The sequence below is a fragment of the Lissotriton vulgaris genome, chromosome 9 (assembly GCF_964263255.1).
Source record: "Lissotriton vulgaris chromosome 9, aLisVul1.2, whole genome shotgun sequence".
In the NCBI taxonomy this organism is placed as follows: Eukaryota; Metazoa; Chordata; class Amphibia; order Caudata; family Salamandridae; genus Lissotriton; species Lissotriton vulgaris.
In genome coordinates this window covers 662450464-662473105 of record NC_141697.1, presented here as the reverse complement: position 1 = coordinate 662473105, position 22642 = coordinate 662450464, and the positions used below count along the sequence as shown (strand labels likewise).

Below are 22642 nucleotides of genomic sequence, written 5' to 3'. Positions count from 1 at the left end.
ATAGATGTTTGTTTCTATTTCTTTACTTTTCGTATAAATCGCGGCACCCGCGCTTTACTTATAACGTTGAAAGTAAAGCGCGGGTGCCGCGACTGCCTGGCGAGCGCTTGTTTCTGTCAGCGCCTCAGGTGAGGCAAATATAACTGTTGGTAGGCGAGGGGCTTGGTTGAAATGAACTACAAAAAATTACTATGGGGTGAGAAGGTGGTGCAGTAGCTTCCTCTAGACATTAAACAGCCATGGGGTTTCAATCTATAATCATTGCTCCCTTTGTTTTCTGCTGCCCTGGTGTGTGTTTGTGTTGATGGCGCAGGAGGGGTAGAGGAAGTGCGGGTCTAAACGAACACTTTTAGGACCCGGAGGCACAGGTTTCTGCCTCTCCAGGTGCTGATCCAACCTGAAATCAGAGTCCAGGTTAGGAGCCCTCAGCCCAGCTACCAACTCGAGTATTCATTTATTAATTAGGGTAGATGGAAAACTCCAACATGTAGATACCATCCATTCATACTTGTTGTTTTCTTCTCAGTGAGAATGCAGACAATGTGACGCAGAGGGGTGTAACGTGGGCCCCGCAGCCCATGTGGTGCAGGGGTGGCCTGGCCTACAGGGCGCCGCGTGCAGCTTTAGGACTATGGATATTTGTGACATTTCAGTCTCTCGGGGGCCCCTCGACACATTCTGTAGGGTGAAGGGCAGCATTTTGAGTTACGTCACAGGTGACCCCTCCACAGGGTCCTTAAAAGGGCTATTGAAAGGATGAGCCTGGAGACCCTACAGAAAAGGATACTAAGCCTCTTTAGGTGAAGGGATTCAGAAAAGGGGGTGGTGATGAACAGAGTGTCTGAATTAAGCAGACCACTCTTACCCAGTCCAAAGATCAGGGCTTGATCCATCACCGTTATTTATCTCACTGCACCATCCCAGCTCAGAACCTGGCTATATGCAAATCAGTCTGTCCCTGGCCCAGTGCATCATGGGAACAGGGCAGACTAATGGTTAATTAATGGTGAATTCTGAGCCTTGAGGAGCCCGGCACACTTGCAACATAGGGACAATTGTTCTGAGCTCAATTTCCTGAGGCCAGTGGTCATTTTCACCTTTGTCACCCAGCTAGAACGAAGTAATGTGATAAAACAAATCTAGGGAGACAAAGGTGTAGTCCAATATGGTATTCAATCTTGTTGAGCTAAGTGTTGTTACAGTAGGGTTATCTCCAGCTGATCTGTCGTTCATTACTCTCAAATTAATATGTTCCAGTTCCTCCAGGACCACTGTCCTGCCTTAGTTTGTTTACATAATTGTGGTTTCCTTTGTGGTGGGATGCACACTTGATGGAGGTATTGGTGATGAGTTTGCCCTCCTGGATAAGATCATTTGCCTTAGATTTGTGCTCATCAGGCAGAAATTGCATACTTTTTTTTAGCTCATTTAATGAGCCCTATCATATCTGGCTAGCAAAGCCTGAGCATTAGCAATGCACCAGCTGCTTCTGAGGCTACCCTTTTGGCAGAGGTATCAATTAACTTTGACTCCTTATCAGGAGGGGCCTCATCTGGCGTCTGTGAGTTAGCCCTTTTGCGAGCATTAGAAACCACATGAGAGTCTAAGGGCAGCTGACCATTGATGTATGCAGGGTCAGTAGGTGCTGGCTTATATTTGTTCTCAACCCTGGGCGTGATGATTCTTGCCCTTAAAGTAACTTTAAAAACCTCATCCCCTTAAGCATTGGTAGTGTATGTGTAGTTTTCTGAGTGGAGCTTAACCCGTTGACCGCGGAGCGAATTCCGCTGTGGTGCTGGCAAAATAATGAGTGGGCGGGTTTCGGATGGCCCCCGGCTGTCTTCCGCATACGCTCACTATGACGTCAGACGGCCGGGGGCCGTTCCAGGCATGCAAGGGGTTAAGGTCTCAAACAAGAATCATCCTCTAAAGTCTCCTTATGTAGCTCTACCCAATGGTAATGAGCAGCCCTATTAAGAAGCTCAGTGTAGCCTATATTGTTGTCAAGTGGGGATGGCCTGGACGGGTATAAGTCAGGTTCAGTATCTGTGTGTGGATCAGTATCATCATCCTCCCATGGGTCAACATCTTGTGTCTTATCCTCATCTACATTCCCATCCCTTTCATTCTGTGGGTTAGGTGATAGTGGTGGTGAATTAGTGGGTGTGATGAGTAATTGTGCTGAGTAATTGAGGATTAATGGGTGAAGGAGGTGGCACATAAGGTGGTGAAGGGTTTGTACCCACATTCCTTTTCTTCAGGGGCATGTGATGCGCATCCAGTTGGGCCAATTTCCTTTCATCAGGCATTTTGGCATGAATATGTCCAGTATCTGTGTTAATAACCAGTTCTTTTTGTTTCGGATCAGAAGGTGCAACATCGGACCAGGGCTCTTTTGTCGTAGTCTTTTTTGTCTTTACTTGCAGTTTTCGGCATCGAAAGTTTAGTCTCCAAACTTTTTGGTACCGATTTAGGCTTTGACAAAGAAGAAACCTGGACCAGGACCTGCTTGGAATTCAGCGCGGAGGATTTCGGCTCGGCGCCTGCATGAGCCGGCCTGAGGGTTTTTCTTTGTGTTTTATCGCCGGGCCTGAGGGTGGGGTGCTCGAAACATTTTCTCGGTGCCATCCTTGGTTCGCAGGCAGAGGAAGGACCGGAGCCCTTTTTTTGCCTTTGGCTGTTGGGGCAAGGGGGTTTCTGTACTCACGGTACACTGACCCAGTGTAACTTGCTCCTCCTCCTACATGTCGGAGTCGGCCTCAGAGACACAGAGATATGTTACCTCTTCCTTGGCTCCTTGAGGGTGTATTTCCTCACGGTCCGAATCTTCGCCGAAGATGTCCAGTACGGAGCCGCCTTGGGGTTGTATCTCCTGACATCGAACCAGAAGGTCAGGAAGCAATACCGTCAAGGGTAGTGGATTGCGCATCGAAGAAAACCAGAGAAACTGTGCAGAACCGGAGCGCAGCAATTTACAACAGAACCCGATGGCGGGAAAAAAAACAATCTAACAATGGAGTCGATGCCCATGCACACTATCACTGAAAGGAGGAGTCACCTATCTCCGAACAAAAACAAAGTGCAAACATCCGGACCAAACACTGGATGGTAGGCTGTGCACAGCATGTAATTACAGCTCACATGCCTCAAACACTTCACCATCATCATCATGATAACTTTATTCGGTTTCAGAGAAAAAAAAACTAATTTGTAGTTACCATAGCCGAATTACATACGCATGATAATCACTTCAGTTATTTCAATTATTAAAAGCAATAATCATTAAGAATACCATCCTTAAAATCAGTCTAAAACAACACTGAAAGGAAATTCATTATTAATTCTAAATAATGTGAATCAACTACAGGTATCATTATCGTTTTCGAATAGCAATTACCACCTTAATAAAATTGGAAACCTCAATACATATGTCTGATGTGGCCAAAGAATACAAGAGATTAAAACCATCAGTATAAGAGGTTGGCCTAGATCTTTTTAAAATCTGGACTAAAATTCTGCTTCTAGGCTCCTTATATAGGGTGCAAAAAAGCATAAGGTGCAATGTGCTTTGAACTGCCAAATTGTCGCAGGGGTAAGGCACTAAGTTGTCTGTCCAACAAGCTTGTGTCCGAAAAGCTACAAAAAATGCAGGGTCAATAGCCGTAATCTTTTTAGGTAAAAGCAAGTCTGAATATTTGAGGTAAACTTTAAATAAAATTGCTGTTGGGACGGAAATAAACACAGGGTCTGCTACCTCTGGTTGGGAACGACGGGCATTTGCCTTGCCGTAATATGCCTCTTTAATATTTATTTTTGCCTCCTCAGGAATGTTTGCAGGGCAATCAAAATATTGTCCCAGCCAGGCCCAACTTATAACAGTTATCCTTGACAAAAGATAGCCAGTGAATATCTAATACACCATCACGATTAAGACAGTCTATGATAATTTCTCTAGTAAATGTTAGCTCCTCCAACAGCCAAATTTTGGCCCATAAAAGTAGGGGAGCAATGTTTATAGAATCTTCAACAAAGTCAAGCCCCACCTCATAATGACAGAAGGTAGTAGGGGTACCTTTTGGAGCCATCAGCAGCCTTTTAATGCATTTATTCTCATAGTTTGAAGCAGGCCGCTGTTATGGTACCCCCAGACAACTGCACCATATGTTACCACCGGGACACATTTGGCCTCCTAAATTGTAACAAGATCGGTCACAGGTTTTTGCCCTAATTTAGATAAAAAACGAAAAAGTCTTTCATCCACCCTACTAGCATTATGCATTATTGATGTAACAAGCGAATCCCATTTCAGCTTGTTAGTAAATATATTCCCTAGATAGTTAAAACGTTCCATTTTATCAATTCTCATTGAGCCAACTGCATGATTTCTGGTTTTGGTCGTTTGAGGTCCTCAGACCATGCCATAAGATTTCACAAAATTGACCTTTAAGTAAGGCAATGGCATAAAATCGGAGAATGCATCAAAAGATTTTTGAAGGCCATTTGCATTTAGGGCCCTGAGAAGAGTATCGTCCGCATAAGAGAGGAGCGGAACTTGGACCCTCCCAATGCTTGGACAGTCAAGATTATTCTGTACCAGGAACGCTTCTCGACCATTAGTATAAATTATAAAAAGAAAAGGTGCTAGTATGCATCCATGGCGTACACCCTCTGTTGGTGCAATAGGCCTAGTTTTTTCGCCATTGGCGCCATATCTAATGCTTACAGATGTAGACGTGTGGAGCCTACTGAGAAGAGAAACCATAGGTTACTCAACTCCCATTTTCCCCCATCAGTGCCCACAACTTGTCGGCCTCAGACACAGAGACACGTTCCTCTTCCTCAGCTCCTTGGGGGTGTATTTCTTCTCGGTCCGAATTTTTGCCGAAGATGTCGGGTACAGAGCCGCCTTGGGGTTGCATCTCCGGACATCGAGACCGACGGTCAAGAAGCAATACCGTCGAGGGTAGTGGATTGCATATCTTCGAGAACCCGAGAAACTGTGCGGAACCGGAGCACAGCAATTCACATCCAATCCGATGGCGGAAAAAATACAATCTAACAATGGAGTTGATGCCCATGTACACTATCACCGAAAGGAGGAGTCACCTACCTTGTGACTGGAAAAGACTTCTTTGAACAAAAACATAGTGCAAACATATAACACAAAACTATATGGCAGGCTATGCAAAGCATGTGATCTATAACTCACATGCTTCGAACACTTTGTTTTTGAATGATTAATCTCTAAACCCCTAGCTATACAGAAGGCATTGAAGTGGTCTACAAGAATTTGCAGACCTGCCAGACTTTTAGAACCAACATTGTAAAGTCTGCAAAAAGGAGCAGGGGGATCTTTTGGCCGGCTATGCTAGGAGCATCATTGTTGCAGTTTTCCAAATGAGCTGCAACATCATTTAGGCAAAGGGACAATAGAATGGGGGGACATGAACATACTCCTGATGAACCCATTTACAAATCTCTATTCACCTCATTAGTTCTCCCTGAGGTTCCCAGCGAACGTGTGCGTATGTGCCTTCATGTAGGAGAATCAGTATATCAAGTAACTCTAGGGGAGTTCTAATACTTCCCAAAGTTTGTAACGTTGTTACCAAGTCAAGCGTGGACTTAGGTCCACAAACACCACATACAAGTGCTACTTATGAAGAACTACAGTCTTTAAGTAGATTATTAGGAACCTCAACTCCTGATCGACTGCTGATTTGTTTTCTAAAGCCAGCTTGGAGAAATGTGAGGCCATTATATTCCTCAATCCAAGCATTTAGTTGGTTCAACATCTCTTTCCAAAACACATTCTGGATGGCATCCATTAAACTAAAAGGTCTATACTTTACTTTGAGGTCCCTAGAACCTTTTTAAGCAGCCTTCCAACTGCCTGGAATTTCGGCTCCTTGTAGGATAGCATTAGTCAATGTATTTATCCATTTTGACCATTTTACCGGGTCTGAAGCAAAAAGAACCCCTATGATTCAATCTGGGCCTGCTGCCTTGCCGGGGACAATGCTTTTAATGGCACACAACGTTTCCTTGTGATCAAGGGTCAAATGATTTTAAAGTTCCACCCTGGACTGGAGGCACCCTAGAATGTAATTTGGCCACTAGGACTGGGCCATATAAATTGGAAAAGGGATTATGACATACATGTGACTGGATGGAACTGCCAACAGGGTTTTTTCGCACTGCCCCCGGCTAGCCACTATGTGCCAGAATTTCTCAGAATCTTTGATTTTACTGGCACCGTAGGCAGTGCTTAATTTGTAAAATATGAAGTGCAGGTGCTCACATTTTTTTAAGAGGCCACACCCACTTCCCGTGGCCCCACCCTCTCCTAGCAGTGGCTCCACCCACTTACTCTCTAGTTGCTTCACCCACATCCTCAACTGGTACTGCTGACTCAAGTACTAGAAAACTAGCACATGGTGGCAAAGGTTAATTTAGTCAGCCTTGGACAGTTGCAATATGGGAGCTTCCATGCAAGATGGTGGCTGAAGTGAAGCAGCATGATTGCATGCCATCCCCACTTGGAAGGTCTATATCTTTGTTTCAAAGAATGTCAGTACTTCATGTGGATCTCCGTTGAGCAGCTCGCTGCTCAATAAACACTATGGTTCCCCATGGGTTTGCACCTCAATTTAAGACCATTCTAGTCAGCTGGTCTTTTGTCCTATGTCATGTGCAAAGCCCAGTATGTTGCAGTTAAATGAATGAAGTCAAGTGGAGTATTGGTGTTCTCAGCATTGTGGGCGGCATGCGGTCAATGATTGCAAGCAGGGTTTAACAAATCAACATGCACATCTGAATTGCTTAGAAAATGACAGAGATGGAAGAACCAAAAAATAATTAAATACAGAAAGTATTCGATTAACAAAAAGTGTGCGTCCACGCGCTATAGACTGAGGAGGAAGGAAGTGGAAAGTGATTGAACAAGAACATTAGAAAAAGGAATGAGAGCAGTGTAAATCCAAATTCAAGTAATTAAACAAACATATGCCATTTAGTTTGACTATTAGTGTTATCAGTCTATAATAAAGCTTTAAAAAAGAGACATTGCACTTACTAACATTGTGCTTGGAGGACCAGAACTCCCTTTCCTCCCTTCTTGTGTGAGACACTCCCTTTTCACAGCATCTTTCAGTCATCATTTTGAAAGACATCAAGGAAAACATTGTGGTTAGGCCACCAGATTCAAAATAGTGCAAACCACCTTCCAAAGCATATGTGTTGGGGGAGGCAGCCTCGGAGCTTTGCATGTGTTCAATGCATGAAGCTGCTGTTTACTGGTCTGCGAGAGATGCACGAACCTGAGAGCATTTTGCTTGTGGATGAGAGATGATGTGTTTTAGCGAGTGTAGCACAGAGCTTTGACCAGGAACACGCACAGTGCAGACCTGTTGTGGTTTCACGCTCCTGCTTCATAGTGCAGACATGCTCTGCTTCCTGCAGATGCCGGCATGACACACACCTCCTGCAGAGCAACAAAATAAACTCATCCGGACCACATGCCTGACAGCGCTTATGCTGTCGGTCTGGTCATCTCCCCAGGGTGGAACACCTGTCACAGACACAGCAACTCCTAGTCACAGCCTCGCCCACCAACCCCCCCACTCCTGGGCGCGCAAAAGTGATATGTGATGCAGTTTGCCGCAGTGTTTAATTTGTAAAACAGTAAGTGCTGGTGCACAAAGTTTTGCTCAAAGCCTGTAGGTAGCAGTATAAATATTGGGGATGCCGCATAGCAATGTTACGTATTCTTGATTACACATCATGCCTATTTCATCCAGCACCGGTCACCCCTTTTCCTGAACTCATGCATGTTCTTTTTTTGTTACTGCTTTCTTCCTGTGTCACTGTTTTTTCATATTTCTCTTCCTCTTTCTTTCCTCTTATTATGTTTTTATCTCTCTGCTTTGGGTGAAAGTCTGATTACGATTAATAGGTAACAGTCCCCAAAAATAGGTGCTGGTGAGCCCCACCTGCAAAAGCCAGTTCAAATCAAGCTCTGAGACAGCATATTTAATATACCTTTCCGTCACTGGCACCAACTTCCCAACCAGGTTTAGGCTCCACACTCCCCAATACTTATATTCATACACATTCAGAATGTGCCAGCGCTCATAGGGTTACAACTGCTGCATAGAAACCAGAAATGGAAGGGCACTGTAAGGCCTGACTGTCCCAACAGGATGTGAGAGGCTCCAGCGCACATGCTCTCAGTTGCCTGCATCTTGCTTTCAATCTGCAGCTGCCTGGTGTTCTGAAGGACACCAAAATAGTCTGCACATAGAAGCCTCTTCACTCAACTCTGGAAGAAAAGCGAAGAAGTGTCCTGATTAAGTGCACCCCAGAAGCCCCGACTGAATGCACTCCTAGCAGCGTCAGCATCCAGTGCTGTGATGCCAACATAGTGAGGTCAGCAAGAGCCTGTGCCTGCTGCACCGGTCACGCAGGAGCCAAGCAGTTCCCAGCTCCTACTGACCTATTCAATTGTCTTGTGATTGCTGAATTGCTTAATGGACGGACATGGAAGCACTTCAGCAATCAAAAGAAAATTGAACACGCCACAAGGTTGTTGATAAAACCAGCAGGAGGTGTGAACTGCTTGGCTCATACAATAATAGAATTAAATCTAAGATGTTTTAAACTCACCTGACCTCGATGGATCAGAGTCTTCCGGGGCCAAGCTTTGTTCCAGTGCCAGCTATTCCACATGGATGTGGCTGGCATCCTGCTGGGAGAAACCCCCTTTGAAGGGTGGCTGACTGGCAGCGTGGATGCTGGCTGGCCCTTCGTATTTCACCAGCTCTGTTCGTGTGTGTCACTGTCTTCAAAACCGTCCGTTTTATTTGCCTTTGCAGCTTGATAATAGCAGCTGTTGTAGGTCCAGGGGCAGGAGCCCCTCGGTCTCCAGAGTGGGAGTCTCAGAGCCACTACGAGGAGCCTCTAAGCAGCCCCATCCGGACAGTCGCAGCAGGGCCTCATAATGAGAGGCACAGGCGGCGGTGCGAGGGGTGGGGGCTTCAAAAACGAAACTTACAAACATAACTTCCGCCCGCTCGCACCGCCCAGTTAATTACTACATTTTCTGTCTTGGGCCCGGGCAGCAAATGAACAATGTTGCCACTTGCCGTGGTGCTGCAGCCCCTGTGAGATCACAAAAGGTCTAATTAATTATGTGTGGCAGGCCTGCTTCAGCTGAAAACAGTTCAGTGCGTGCGAGGCTCGAGCTGTTTAAAAAGTAAGGCACGCACTTTTAATTTTACTCCGACGACCTTAGGCTCACATTGACTTTGTGCAGAGAGTGCCTCACCACCATAGACCCGGCCCTATTCAATAGGTGCCGGTGCTAAGCCCCGGCAAGCACCGGCACAAATTAAGCACTGACCGTAGGGATCGGTCCATAGCTCGATGTCCAAGCTCCTCTGAGCTTTGACCTGAGTTAGTTTATAGTGCTTCTTTTACTTTAATGGCATTGGAGTAAGCCCTTTCCAGAGCCTAATAATGATCGTTTTTAGCAATCCTGCAATCTTTGTTGAACCAGGACCTCTTGGATTTCTTGACTAGCATGGCCAGAGGGATTCAGATGCCAACATTCACTTACAAGAGTAAAGAGCTTCTTGTGAATAGTTGAGACAGAATGAATGCCAGGCCCAGAGAGCTGAAGTTCTTCCAGCTCCATTAGTGCTGCAGACAGATTTAGCTATAGCAGCCCTAGATTCAGGATAGGATGATACTCGTGACCCTTTTATGTAATCTGTTATTAGGTAGCCTGGGATCCCTAAAAAGCGACTGCGGAGCTTTGTCTGGATGTTTGAGTTTGTCCAGAGGGGTGCAATGAATAGCATGGTGATCGCTGTCATTTCTAGGTATGACCTTAGTGTCTGATGCAAAGCAATCAAGACATACTCTATTCTACTGGAATGCCTTGGGTGATTGAAAGTATCGACAGCTAGTGGCTCTGATCGAGGTTGGCCATTAAAGGTTGTCAGATCACACATTAGCTTCAGAGATAGCGGCTGGTGGGCTGCCTCAGTCCACTGCTTCACAGGGGTCGTGTTGATTGGGGGGATGCCCTATTTGTCAACCTCAGTAAGGGAGTGGCCATGATAACAACAGGTTCATAGGCCTTGTTGAAATGATCCAATAAAATCATGGAGGTGTGCGAGTCAAAATGCCCCCTGTGAGCAATAACATGTTTTAAAATTTGGGTTTCACCACCTCCTCTTACCCACTAGTGTGAGAAGTTGGCCTGATATATGATGTCTCCAATTCTGGGGGCACCTTGTATCAGTCCAAACAATCCCTTATGGTGTCTGGTTGTAAGTCAGCCTTATAGATAAGCTATCCTAAGGGTAGCATGGACTAAGCAGCCTTAAAGGCTTAACTCAAGAGGTCGTGTTAAGCAAGCTGTTTTACCAATCACAATCCTGTAATATCAAATGAAAGGACACCACACAAGTTATATATTATAAAAATATATGTATTTATTACTAGAATTATCCTCTATACTCTTTATGAGTGTAGAGGCACAAGCGTTTAAACAAAAGCACAGTTAAACATATAAAAGTTGCACAATTATGGATGAGGCCCCGGGGCCACGCAAACCATATATTGAAAAAGTGGTATAAGTATCATTAATCGAACAGTGGTCAGGCCTAGGGCCTGGGGAATCGCTGGGAGCAGACGGGACTAGCAATGCTGAAGTCGGGAAAAGCCCGCGGGATTCGGGTGCAGCGCTTAAAGCACACACATGCACCAATGTAAAGTCAATGGTGCCTAAAAGTTAAAAAAAATTACTGTTAAAGGAACCTTCCGACTAACCTAGAAGGACGAAACTTTAGACATATACACTAGAGGTATGTACCAGTGCAGGAGCACCGGCGTTGCCGAGTTACCTCACCCACATGAAGCGGGTGCACAGGTGCAAAGTAGTGACGGGTTTCGTCACACAGGTCGATAGTGCCTGAAGATGAAGATGAAGATGCTGCAGGCGTCGAGAAGAGAAGCGTCCGGTGTGATCCAAGGGTGGATCGAAGATGTAGATGACCTGAAAGCAGAGGGGACAGAGTCTGGGTCACTCAGCAGTGACCAGGAAGGAACCAGGCAATGTCGGGCGCAATCAGGTCGATGTCGTGAAGCTTGTCTCCGCTGCCACGTGGACTCTGGGGCACCGAGGATGTCCAGGAGTGGATCACGAGCTGTCCCACAAAGGCTCTCGCTGTCAGCGGTGTCGGCTTCCGGATTGGAGCAAACAAACCTTGGCAAGCGCAACCCACGCAGGATTCGAAGATCGCTTAATACTCGGACCAGCAAGGTCAGAGCGGGTGCTCCTTTTCAGGGGAGCGAGGGCAAGTCTGGAGCAACCAGACTCACAAGTCAAATTCAAAGGTTCGTCGGTACTGGGGCCGCTAGCCAACGGGCAAGCGACCGGACAAACGCGCTGAGCCAAAAGATGCAGAAGGGCCCAACGCAGCACTCGGTGAGTGTAGAGGGGTGAGCTTCGGTGCAAGAGTGGCTCAGGGCTGGGGCTTCTCAAACCCCAATGCACAGCTTCGAGGGAGCCTTGGAAGCTGCACGGTCAGCACCTCGTGGTCTTTTCAAGATGGCCGGCCCCACGCTTCAGGTCGCCTCCACGGGTCTCAGCTCTGCAGAGACTGTGGATCGGGCTGTTAGAAGGCAGGCACGCTGGGTCTTGTCGATCTCTGTCGCTCAAGTTCTGGCGGGAACTGCAACAAAGCAAACGTCGAGGTGCTGGATGGTGCCTGTTTTCACAGGGTAGTCACTCCTTGACCACAAGGGAGATTCTTCAGTCTTCTACGTCGAGTAGGATGTCGAAGGGTCCAGAGTTTCGTTTCATAAGTTTCAGTCAGGATAATCTGAGTGCGTTGGCACTGCTCCCATTCTTATACCAATCAAGGGGCTGGATTACCTGCTAGGTCCCTCCTATGGGTGGGACGCAGGAAGGGGGTGGCTACACCCCTTTCCCTTTGTCCAGGGTCACGCTGGGACTGGGGCTGGTGTGCCCCAGAACCGGTCTGACCAGATTGTGTAAGGGGAAGCCTTGTGCGCCCCAGGCACTGTCTAGTTTCTTTCAGCCCCCCCTGCCCCAATACACTATCTCCTGTCTGGGGTGGTTTAGCACCTCCCCGCGACAGGAAACCCTTTGTCCAGGCCTCCTCTGCCAAGTTTCGGTCAGCAGCAGGAGGTCAGACTTGTGTCGGTGGCAGCAGCATCCATTTTGTGATGCTGAGGCTCTGGTTAGGATTAACCGCGTTTTAGTAAAGTAACATGTCTTCTCCCTCTAGAAGAGTGGGATGCTATCCCCGTCGATAGGGCTGTCGAGGGGATAGTATTCCAAATCGTATGACACCTTACACAACATGTTTTGATAAAGCCAAACCAAAGTTAGCACATAACCGCAATGGATTATAATTCACGGAACAGCTTAGAGAATTGGTCCCGACAGCTGCAGACAGGCTCAGCTCATGCTAGAGCACCATCTCACATAAAACCAAGCACTCTGCCTTCAGGATTGATAAGGCCTGCCATAGGAGTGACTTATAGGTATATATGTGTCCAGATATAGGTTTAGATGTAGGTATACTATATCTAAGCAAGGGGAGATTACACCACCTTGCCCCAGCTGACTGATGAGCCAGTGGTGTCAATTTAAGAACCAGCCAGGGGTGGCAAAAGATATGCTGCAGCCCCTGGTAGGCCTTGGATGCACCTATGCCCTTGGCACCTATAGTGCACTGTATAGGGGCTGACAAGGTGTCCAGTACCAATTTGGTTATGCACCTAGGGTGCATGGAGTCCATTTTAAAGAGAGAGCAGGTAGCCTGGGGCCCTGATTAGCAGGGGACCAGGCCAACTAAGTCGAAAACCAGCTAAACACAAGGCAAAAAATCTGGGGTAACCATAGTCAGGTGTCCACCTTCCTACACCTAGTATAGATGCTGTATACATGAGGAAGACGATTCTCTTTAGTGGATATAGCGAATCCCAGGATGTCAGGTGAAACAGTATCAAGAAAGCTAATCTACAATTTAATGTGGTGCTTATCCAAGTAGTTAGACTACCAGAGAGGTGACCATTCCCATTGTGTTGGGCAGGGACAAAACATTCATGTAACCGATCCTGCGAAAGTTGTCGAGACACCAGGTTTCTTGCAATATGCAAATATTCAACTGAACTATAAATGCACCCCAGTCAGGATAATTTACCTTGGTTTTCAAGTCAGCTGCGTTCCAGGATAGGACATTAACACCAAATGAATTCCCGGATGATACAACTACTTTTAAAATAATGAGCCAGATGTAGAGTTTGTCAGACAGGGTAATCAGTGGGAAACTTGACGCAGTAAACTATCCGCCTTCTTCCAATGGCCCAACAGAGTAGGGGGTCCATCAGAGTAGGGACATTACACCAGGCTCCCTATTTAGGGTGGGCAGTTTAATGTCTTTTTTTTTGTCTGTCACTGTCAGGAAAACCTGGTGGTGAGTGACAGGAAAACAACTGCAAGGAGTCCCACTCCCTGGGAGAAAACTCCCAGACTGTGAGGCCATGTTTTTGTTTTTCAAAAATAAACTCCAGCTTGGGGAATTTATGTTAACAAAAAACAGTTAAGTAAGTTTGCTTCTCAGCCTTACTAAAACAATGCAAACTATATAACTACTCAAATCAACCCTGGAAGCTTCTCTATACTCCTTTCTGACATAAAAACAAATGGCAAATCATCCCTTTTCATATGTGATCTCTCTTGAAGTATTACGTATGCCTGCAGTACAGGCAACCTTTTTCTGGGAATCATTCATTCAGTCCTGTGATTGCATCTTAACTGTGCTTTATTACATACATTTCATATAACACTCATAGCACGATTACGGATATTACACTTTCTTTCTCAAGTCTACTAATTACCCACCTGTCTGAGGGATTTTGCAAAGAATTTCTGACAGATAACAGACAATTGGCCGATTTAGAGTTTGATGGGTAGAGTACAGTCTGTCAGGCTGGTGGAGTACACTAGCTCCACCACTGCACTGGATTAATTCCTGCCGAATTTAAAGAGGAACGTTGGCATAGCGATCATCTCTGTATATTGAAAGTAGCACTGGCACTGCAGTTCCTTTTATTGTACTAAAAGTTTGGTTGAGGACAGTCAAAACAGAGGCCATAAAGGATTTCATCACCATCCCTTACATGACATCGCTCCACCTAGAGACCCCTAAAGTATTCCACTCCTAGAATGTCAACAGCCCGCCACCTGTCCAAGCCAAATCCCCACCAATAGAGGTGTCTCCTTAGTAAGTCAATTTTCCACCCCAGGGTCTTGTGTGAATAGCACTTGTTACAACACATGCGTTTTCTACGCATGCCATTACAACGCAAGTCATTACTACGACGCATTATTACATCGCAGGCCATTACAAGGCAAGTCATTACAACTGGGGCGCTGGAGTTTGAAATAGTATAATATACTATTCCAACTCCAGTGTATGCAACAATAGGGAAGGTGTTGGATTGAAAATCCGAAAAATCCAACACCTTCTGCCCCCTACAGCAAGTTGTTGTAATGGCTTGCGTTGTAATGGCATGCAATGTAACAACACGTTGTTGTAACAACTTGCGTTGTAATGGCATGCGATGTATTGCATGCGTTGTAAACAATGTTTACCCGTGAGTGTATCATGCCATAATTAAGGCATGTGGTTGGAAGCCAGTAGAAAAGGAGTTGTCTCCTCATACAAGTGCAGCAACTACACCCTCCTCCATGGCCCATTACTCTGATGCATAAGCTGGATGCCCTTAGTCCAACTACCACTCATTTACCATCACCAGGTGGGCAGCCTCGTCACCGAGGAAAGACAAAAGTCTCAAAACCTTACGTCCTCAAGCAGCCTGTCAATGTGCAACTGCATATTTATGGCCCATGCCATTTGTGGGTCTGGTGTCACAGACAACCAAGTATCTGATGCAGAGTGCCCCTACCCAACTGGAAACACTGGTGATTTAGCTTTACTAACTCAGAGCCAAGAGAACCCACCAAATATCATAGTATCTATTGCACCTTCAAGCCTAATCCCACCGGATCTCCAAGGAACACCAATACATCATCTACATACAGTGTCACTCTATCTGCAGCTCCCAGTGTTCACTAAAGTCCTCCTACTTGAGCATCAATCCTGATCCACTCATAAAGCAGTTTGAGTGCCAAGCGAAGAGGGGACAACAGGGCACTATTTTTCCAGCTCTTTCCACAAGAGTGGGGATGGCATCTCTCAGCAGGAAATAACTTTGCAGACTAAGTTCCAAAATATTGTGGTCTTGCATCTGGTGCATTGGAAATAAAAGGAATGGAATGTGAAACAAAAAAGTTGATAGATTTTTATCTATGTCAATTAAGTCACTTACAGAATTCAGAGCTTTACAAAATTAGGTACCAGATGATGAATAGAGGATAGGAAAAAGCAAGTATTTCAAAAGATGCAAATGAGGTGTAGCGGTCTTCAGATGGGGCGCTTGTTTAAACTGATTGCACATTGCTGAACATGGCAAGATATCTTCATAGACCCACACATGTTGAGAGAGATGCATTAGTTACAAAATTTAGGAAGTATTGGTTTAATCCTCATTTTAGTACGATTGCAGAGAATTTGTGACAAAGATATAAACTTGCCAACAGTTAAATGTAGGTAAGAATACAAACCTCACTATGAGTCGCATACATAAGTCAGAGGGACCTTATACAAGATTACAGATAGATTTTACAAAAATGCACTGTAACAATCAAGTATTTTTTTATAATTGTCTGCTGGTTTAGCAAGTTGTTAGAAGTCTACCCAGAAAGTGAGATGCCTTCAAAGTAGCTCAGCTCTTATTGAGGGGCATGATGATTTGCCATTCCCTTTAGACTCATAAAAGGGTATGACACTTTAAAAAAACAAAGATTAAGGATTGTTTGAATGACACTTAAGGTGGCACAGAAATTCCATTCTGGATATCACCCAGAGGCAACAGGAACTGTGGAGAGAACAAATGGTACTCTGAAAGCAAAGCTAGCACAAGTGTGCCCAGATGCTCTTCCACTGGTGTTGTTAGACACTAGGAGTACACCCAGTAAAACTACAGGATTGTCTCCGCATAGCATGCTCATAGGCAGAGTTATGAGAATTCTTTGCATTCCATCAGCTGTTCTTGTAAATATTGCTGATGATCTGGCTCTGGATTACTGCAGAGGCTGATCTTTTACACTCCATCTCTAATCAGGTGAATTTGGTATCACTTTCACTAAGCGAAGAACCCTAGCACGACCGAGAGCCTACAGATAGGGTTGTGGTGAAGCAGCATGATCGTAAGTCCCGTCTGGAGCCTAGATGCAATGGGCCCTACCAGGAAATTCTGGTAACTAACAGTTCTGTTAAATGTGAAGGATTGCCACTGTGAAGAAGTGAAGTATATGCAGAGAGTGATGACTGTAGATGACCAAGTGCTGAAACCAACCACTAATTCACAGACTCATGCTTGAGTTCTCTATGTGATCCAGAACGGGGAAAACCGGGAGTAAACAACAACAAGAAAATCAAGTCTAATAAACTCAAACCCCTAAAACCTCAAGAACAGTTCAAGGTGTTCCAGTTGCAAGTTGTATACATCATGAGAAAGGTAAAAATGAAAATGAAACAAATCTCACTGAAGATAAATACTGAAGATAAAACCTTCAATCGCACTGATTGGTCTGAAGGTGAGAAACAAGGAAGAAGAGATTTGAAAACAGTACTAGATCTGAGTGATAAAGATCCTTGGAAGTCAGAGATCAGAAGATCAGCAAGAGTAAGAGTGCCAAACAAGAAGTAAATAGCACTTGAATGGCCATATAGGAGTAAGATTGCATTAGAAGAGAGAGCCATTGTTCTGACAGGCTATCGATTGATGATGAATTCCCATAAGCCAACACTCCACATGTGCATATATGCTCCTCAACACCCGCTCGCCAAACACACAGAGATCTAGGACCTGCTGCATGACAATACCCGACCTACTTTTACTGAAATAAACCTGGCTGAGCCCTGCATCAGCACCTGGAATTGCCACAGCCACCCCGACTCGAAGGATGACATCTGCATGATTATGGGAAGAGAAGAAACAGGGCCCCTCATCTTTCTGGACCTCTCTACAGCGCTTGACAGAGTCTCCCACCCCAGCCAATGGCTACACAACATCAGAATAAAAGGACACACACTCCGATGATTCTGCATCTTTCTGACTGGAATGACCCGGTCAATAAGCATGGCACCGTACACTTCAGATGCCTGCGAGCTAATTTACGGAGTTCTGTAGGAACCCTCCCTAAGCCTGACCGCCTTCAACACATACATGATCACTCTAGCTAGCATTATCTGCTCTCACCACATCAACATCCTCAATTATATTAAGGACAGGCAACGCATTCTCTCCCTCACAGACAAGACACCCACGACCTGGGTCAAGTTCAATGCCAGCATGACTGAAATCGACCACTGGGTGAAGAGCAAATGTCTAAAGCTGAACCCCGACAAGACCAAAATTGTCATCTTTGGGAAGAGTACATCACTGTGGGACTCCACCTGGTGGCCAACAGAACTAGGACCAATGCCCACCACTCACGTCAAAGAATCACTGGATTATCATAGACTACAAACTCAACATGACCTACCAAGTCAATGCTGTCACCGCCTAGTGCTTCCATACCTAAAGATGCTAAGGAAGATTTTCAAATGGCTTCCAATCAGCACCTGGGAAAGGTCATACACGCCCTTGGTCACAAGCAACTTGGACTTTGGCAATACCCTCTGTGCCAGGATCAACAAAAGACTCACCAAAAGGCTGAAGAACATTCAGAACTTGGCAGGCACAATCACTCTAAGCCTCCAACGCCGCACTCGCATCACACCTGAAGGAGCTCCACTGGCTTTCCATTCACAAACAAGCAGAACTCAAACTCCTCACCCATACTTTTAAGGCACTACATAGCACTTGCCAAGCATACATCAACAGTTGCATCTGCTTTTACAAACCTTTCAGAAACCTCTGCTTGTCCGGACTCCTACTTGTACAAATCACACGCATTCGGAAAACCAGATCTGGTGGTCGAGCCTTCACCTACTTTGCGTGGAACGACCTGCCACTACACGCAAGAACCTCCCCCTCACTTCTTGATTTTTGCTAGAAGCATAAGACCTGGCTTTTGGAGTAGTCCCACTAGGCCCTTGACGTAGACACACCTACTCAGCACCAGGATAGCCTTGAAATCGGATAGTGTACTCTACATAACGTAACAGATTTAATCAAGCAGAGAGGTTGTTTGTATGATGTGTGAGAAACATGATGACTGGGAAACCTCAGAATTTACAGGCATGAGTAACTTTAATTATACTCATAAAGTAGGCAGACATTACATGCTGAGTTGTGATCCCATATTTAGAGGCACGTATGATGTCTGAGGCAAAACAGAATATTTTTACATTCCAAGTAACTGAGCTGGCTCTTGCTAACTGGCTTTAGTCTTTCTGAGAGTGTATATTGTGAGTGAAGTGAATGGGGCTGAGTGAAACAAGGGAAAGGTGGTTTTGGTCAAGTGTTAATGGATACATTTGGTGTGTTGATCCCTCCTCCTGGTGTAGCTTTGAATGATGTGAAGATTGGAAAGTTTGTCTAATTTTGGAAATCGACTGACTGCTTATGCTGCAGGTGTATTAACTAAAATTGATGAAGAGATGATTGCCACCCGTGCAATGGAAATACAGAATCAGCCTGCACAGGATAGTTTGCTCATGAATAAAGGTGGTGTGTGCCGTGCCTAGAAGGTCCAACTGTGTTTTATGTCTGTGCATGATAGTAGCATGCTTATTAAAAATTATATTAATAACAGAATAAATGTTTCGTATGAAGCTAACATTCTGGGAGATTTAGGTCTTTGGGAAGCAATTGGTTCATGGTTTAATAAGATTGAAAAAGGAATAAATAATTGGTTCTGTGGGTGGAACTATAATTAGACTAATACAAATCCTACAAGTCATAATTCTTCTAAGTATAATTGGCCTATTTCTTTAATTTAAACTGAAAACTTTAATTCAAACTTTCTGAAGTTGCTTGCTTCTAGAAATTTAAAACGTGGGTGTGAAAAGAAAATGGAAAAAAGGAAGAGAAAGAATTAAGAAATTTTCATGGATAACATCAAAAGCAAGATGTTTGATGAGTTAAAGATCTTGGATGAAATGAAGAAGAAACAAAAATGCACACATTATTTCTTGTAGAGCACTATAGTGTTTAGTGATGATTTATCTTAACTAGTGATATATTGGTGCTGATTGGATTTGACTAGCTAATCTTTTTGTATTCTCTAATGAAATTTTAATACACCTTCATGGTTTGGGCTTTGAATCTTGCCCGAGTGGGTTTTCTTGGGTGGAGTTTCCTTTAATTGCCTAGGACCCTTTTTCTTTGGGACTCACATGGCCCGATCAGTCCTATCAGCTCTTTGTTAGAACAAAGCACTGACATATTCTGGTAGTAGAGGATGGTTAGAGCCCGACGGTTCATTGGCACATAGGATGCAAATTTGAATTGAAATTTCAACTCTGAAATTCTCCAGCTAGAATTTCTGAAATCGCGTGGATTAATACCAGTACACCAGCAGTGGTATATCATATGTTGAGGAGCTAGTATCACATGTAGGCAGGGAAAATGAGCTGGAAACCACTGCACAACTCATCTTTCGAAGCTTTGAACAGCTGATGTCCATTACGAAGTCTAAACACATTCCAGAACATCTGCATCAGCTTTAGCAAGATTTCTTTGGGAGAGGAGGGAGTTTGTTTTTAAGTTGCAGGTCTGACTCACACCTTTGTGACCTAAGCTAACCGCTATCTGACAGGACAAGTACGAACTGACAATATTGTCTCCCCCCGTCCTCCCACCCCCACCTCAATCTCCTGCTTCTTAGAGCTTACTCCTTGCCACTTGTTGCACTATGTGCTTTGCTGTAGCAAAGCTGGCAATTTGCAAAGGCTAAAGTTTCGCAACCACAAAGTAATGGGCTGCAATGTACTAAAGACACATTCCAAGTCTGAAAAGTTTTTCCGACTTGCTGAGAGCTTTTTGTGATTCCATACCAACTTGCAAAGGAAAGGGGACTTGCAATGGACATCCTCATTTAGTTTGCGAGTCTGTATGCAATACATTAATTGCTTAGAAATGCAATTTTAGAACATTAAGAGATTTGCAAAGTCTAACTGTCCTTCTGTGAGAGCCTTCACTTTGTGACTGGTGGGTGCCAATATTGGGGAGAATTGCAAGGGGTGGGGGTAGTCAATTCATGTTGCCCTAATGCCATTCCCTGAATGCTACCTTTTATTTTTTTAAACCTTTGATTGTATTTTTGACATTCAGGGAATGCAGGGATGGAGGTATTCTGTATCACAGGGCTTGATGCCTGCATTTGCAGAGGTTGCCAAAAGGGTTCCTGCCTCATGCATATGAATGAGACACAGGTTTAGGAAACCTTCTGTAAGTTGCTATTTTGCGCTGAGACTGATCAATATATCAGTTGCAGCGCAAACTGAAGGTCTAGATGCAAGCCAGAGGGTATGCAAAAAACCCATTCTGGATTGCAACCTGACATTACTTTTTTTCTTTATTCTCCACTCACCACTTTAATGCAGCGCATGGGCCACCAACTACACATAATATGACAGGAGTTTGGTTACAGAATTAGATGTGATAGTTTTAACTGAAACTTCAGAGCAGCGATCAGTGAATTGACACCTTCCGGTGACAAGACCATTTTACGTTTTTTTTTTAAATTTAAATAGTTTGACTAGTGGACATGGTTTCTAATTAACTTTATGAGAAACTAGGTCATGTCATTGTAACAGAGCAGATTCCTTTATGCACATATAAGGTATATGGCATTCTTTCACAACTTTGAAAATCTTTAAGGTACAGCTATGACAACATTTTAAAGATTTTGAATGAGTGAAATACATGTGAGCTTGTCTCAAATTTAGAAAATGTATGTATGCATGTCCTGAATATACCACTGCATGGGGTTGGTGAGTGAGGGTTAATTCTTATGTCTTTAATATAGCAAGCAGCCATTGTCACAAAACTATTTCGAGGCAATGATAAAAATATGAGTCAGGGTGGAGGTGTGTGGCAGTAATTTCAAGTAAAAACTCACATTGCCAGTCGGCTCCTCTTTTTCTTTTTTTGGGGCAGGTTTGTCACCAAGTTGGGTCAGCTTCTTCCTGTAAAATGCAGGACACTAATTCTGAAAACATCCTGATCACACAGTGCAACAAACAAAATACAGACGGTGTGAGGGAGAACAGCAATGAGAATAGGGTAAGAAACTTAGATGATCATGAAGTTATTAGACAATAAATGCAAGAAGGCGGAAGTGAATGAGAAACATGGCTATGGCTAAGGTGTGACGAGAAAGAGGAGGACAGAGACACTGTAATGCAGGACAAGCAACAGTAAGGCAAATAAATGGTTGCAAAAGACAAGGGATGTATGCATGAATGCATGATAAATGCTAATGGAGGAGGAGAGAGTGTATTGGTGGTGACAAAAATGGGAAAGAAAATGAAGGAGGCTATGGGGAGACTTGGGTTGATGGCCGAGTATGTGGTGCTGTAATCATGAGGCTATGAGCAGTTGTTTTTAAGAGTGACTACAAGTATTTGCCATAGTGTTGGGATTCTGGGGCTTTGAGTCTTTAATACGGGACAGTGTTGGCAAGGTTGTGAATATGGGGCTGTGAGTGTATGGTATAAGAAAGGGATTAAGGAGTTCAATGCAGGAATGAGAAAGTACAACACTATACATTGGATCTATTTACTATACGATGCTTTTGTGACTAAAGTTCTCAGGTTGAGAAAGTGGTGCATGAGTATGTATGCTCCGGGGTGTCAGTCTGTGATGGGGAAAGGAGGTTGAACAAAAAATGTATCTTTACCTTCTTGCCAACATTGCATTCATTTCTTGCATTAGGCCCCCACCCCCACCTGAACTGCTGGTTCGACTGCCATCAGTTTTGGCAGCTGTGGCAGGACTGATCAATGCTGAAGCATTCTCTTCTTGCTATAGTGAGAGAAGAAGGAATAGAAAAAAAAAATCAGGGTTCAGTTACAGTGGAACGATACATCACACTTTTAGATAACCGAAGCTACACAGAGGATGTACAAATCATATTCAAACAAGTTGACTCGTCTAAACAATACATTCAAGAGGAGACCTATCTTCAGCAACCAAATACACTGACACCACATCACTAGGATTTTAGTTAATGAGAAATTTCAGAAACATACAGAAAGGCCATCCACTATGAGGCTGTACACAATGCATAGGCATGCAATACAACTGATTGTAACTTAACATTAACAAACAATTTACATGCCATTGGTAACGCCTTATCTGGTAGAGACTCTAGAAAGCCGCAGATTCCTTACAATAGAATTATCCTCAGGTGTCAGCATGGATCTGGAAAGTTTCAAACAGTACCACTGAGTGCCGGTAGGTGGAGCCTTTCAGCTTGGTGTGAATTGCGCCAGAGGTGACGTGCAAGTTGCTTATTTAGGCA

General features: G+C 44.4%; 1 protein-coding gene across 2 annotated transcripts in view; it reads right to left on the bottom strand.

Annotated features, from left to right (window-relative positions):
- The window catches only part of VASP (vasodilator stimulated phosphoprotein), an 863870-nt gene that overhangs the window by 353875 nt on the left and 487353 nt on the right, over window positions 1-22642 (bottom strand). For both annotated transcript variants that reach the window (XM_086938366.1, XM_086938368.1), the window contains 2 exons: window positions 22019-22143; window positions 21239-21305 (listed from right to left, as the gene is read on the bottom strand). In XM_086938366.1, the coding sequence (XP_086794492.1) occupies window positions 21239-21305; window positions 22019-22143 (192 nt within the window). The remainder of the gene's footprint in view (window positions 1-21238; window positions 21306-22018; window positions 22144-22642) is intronic.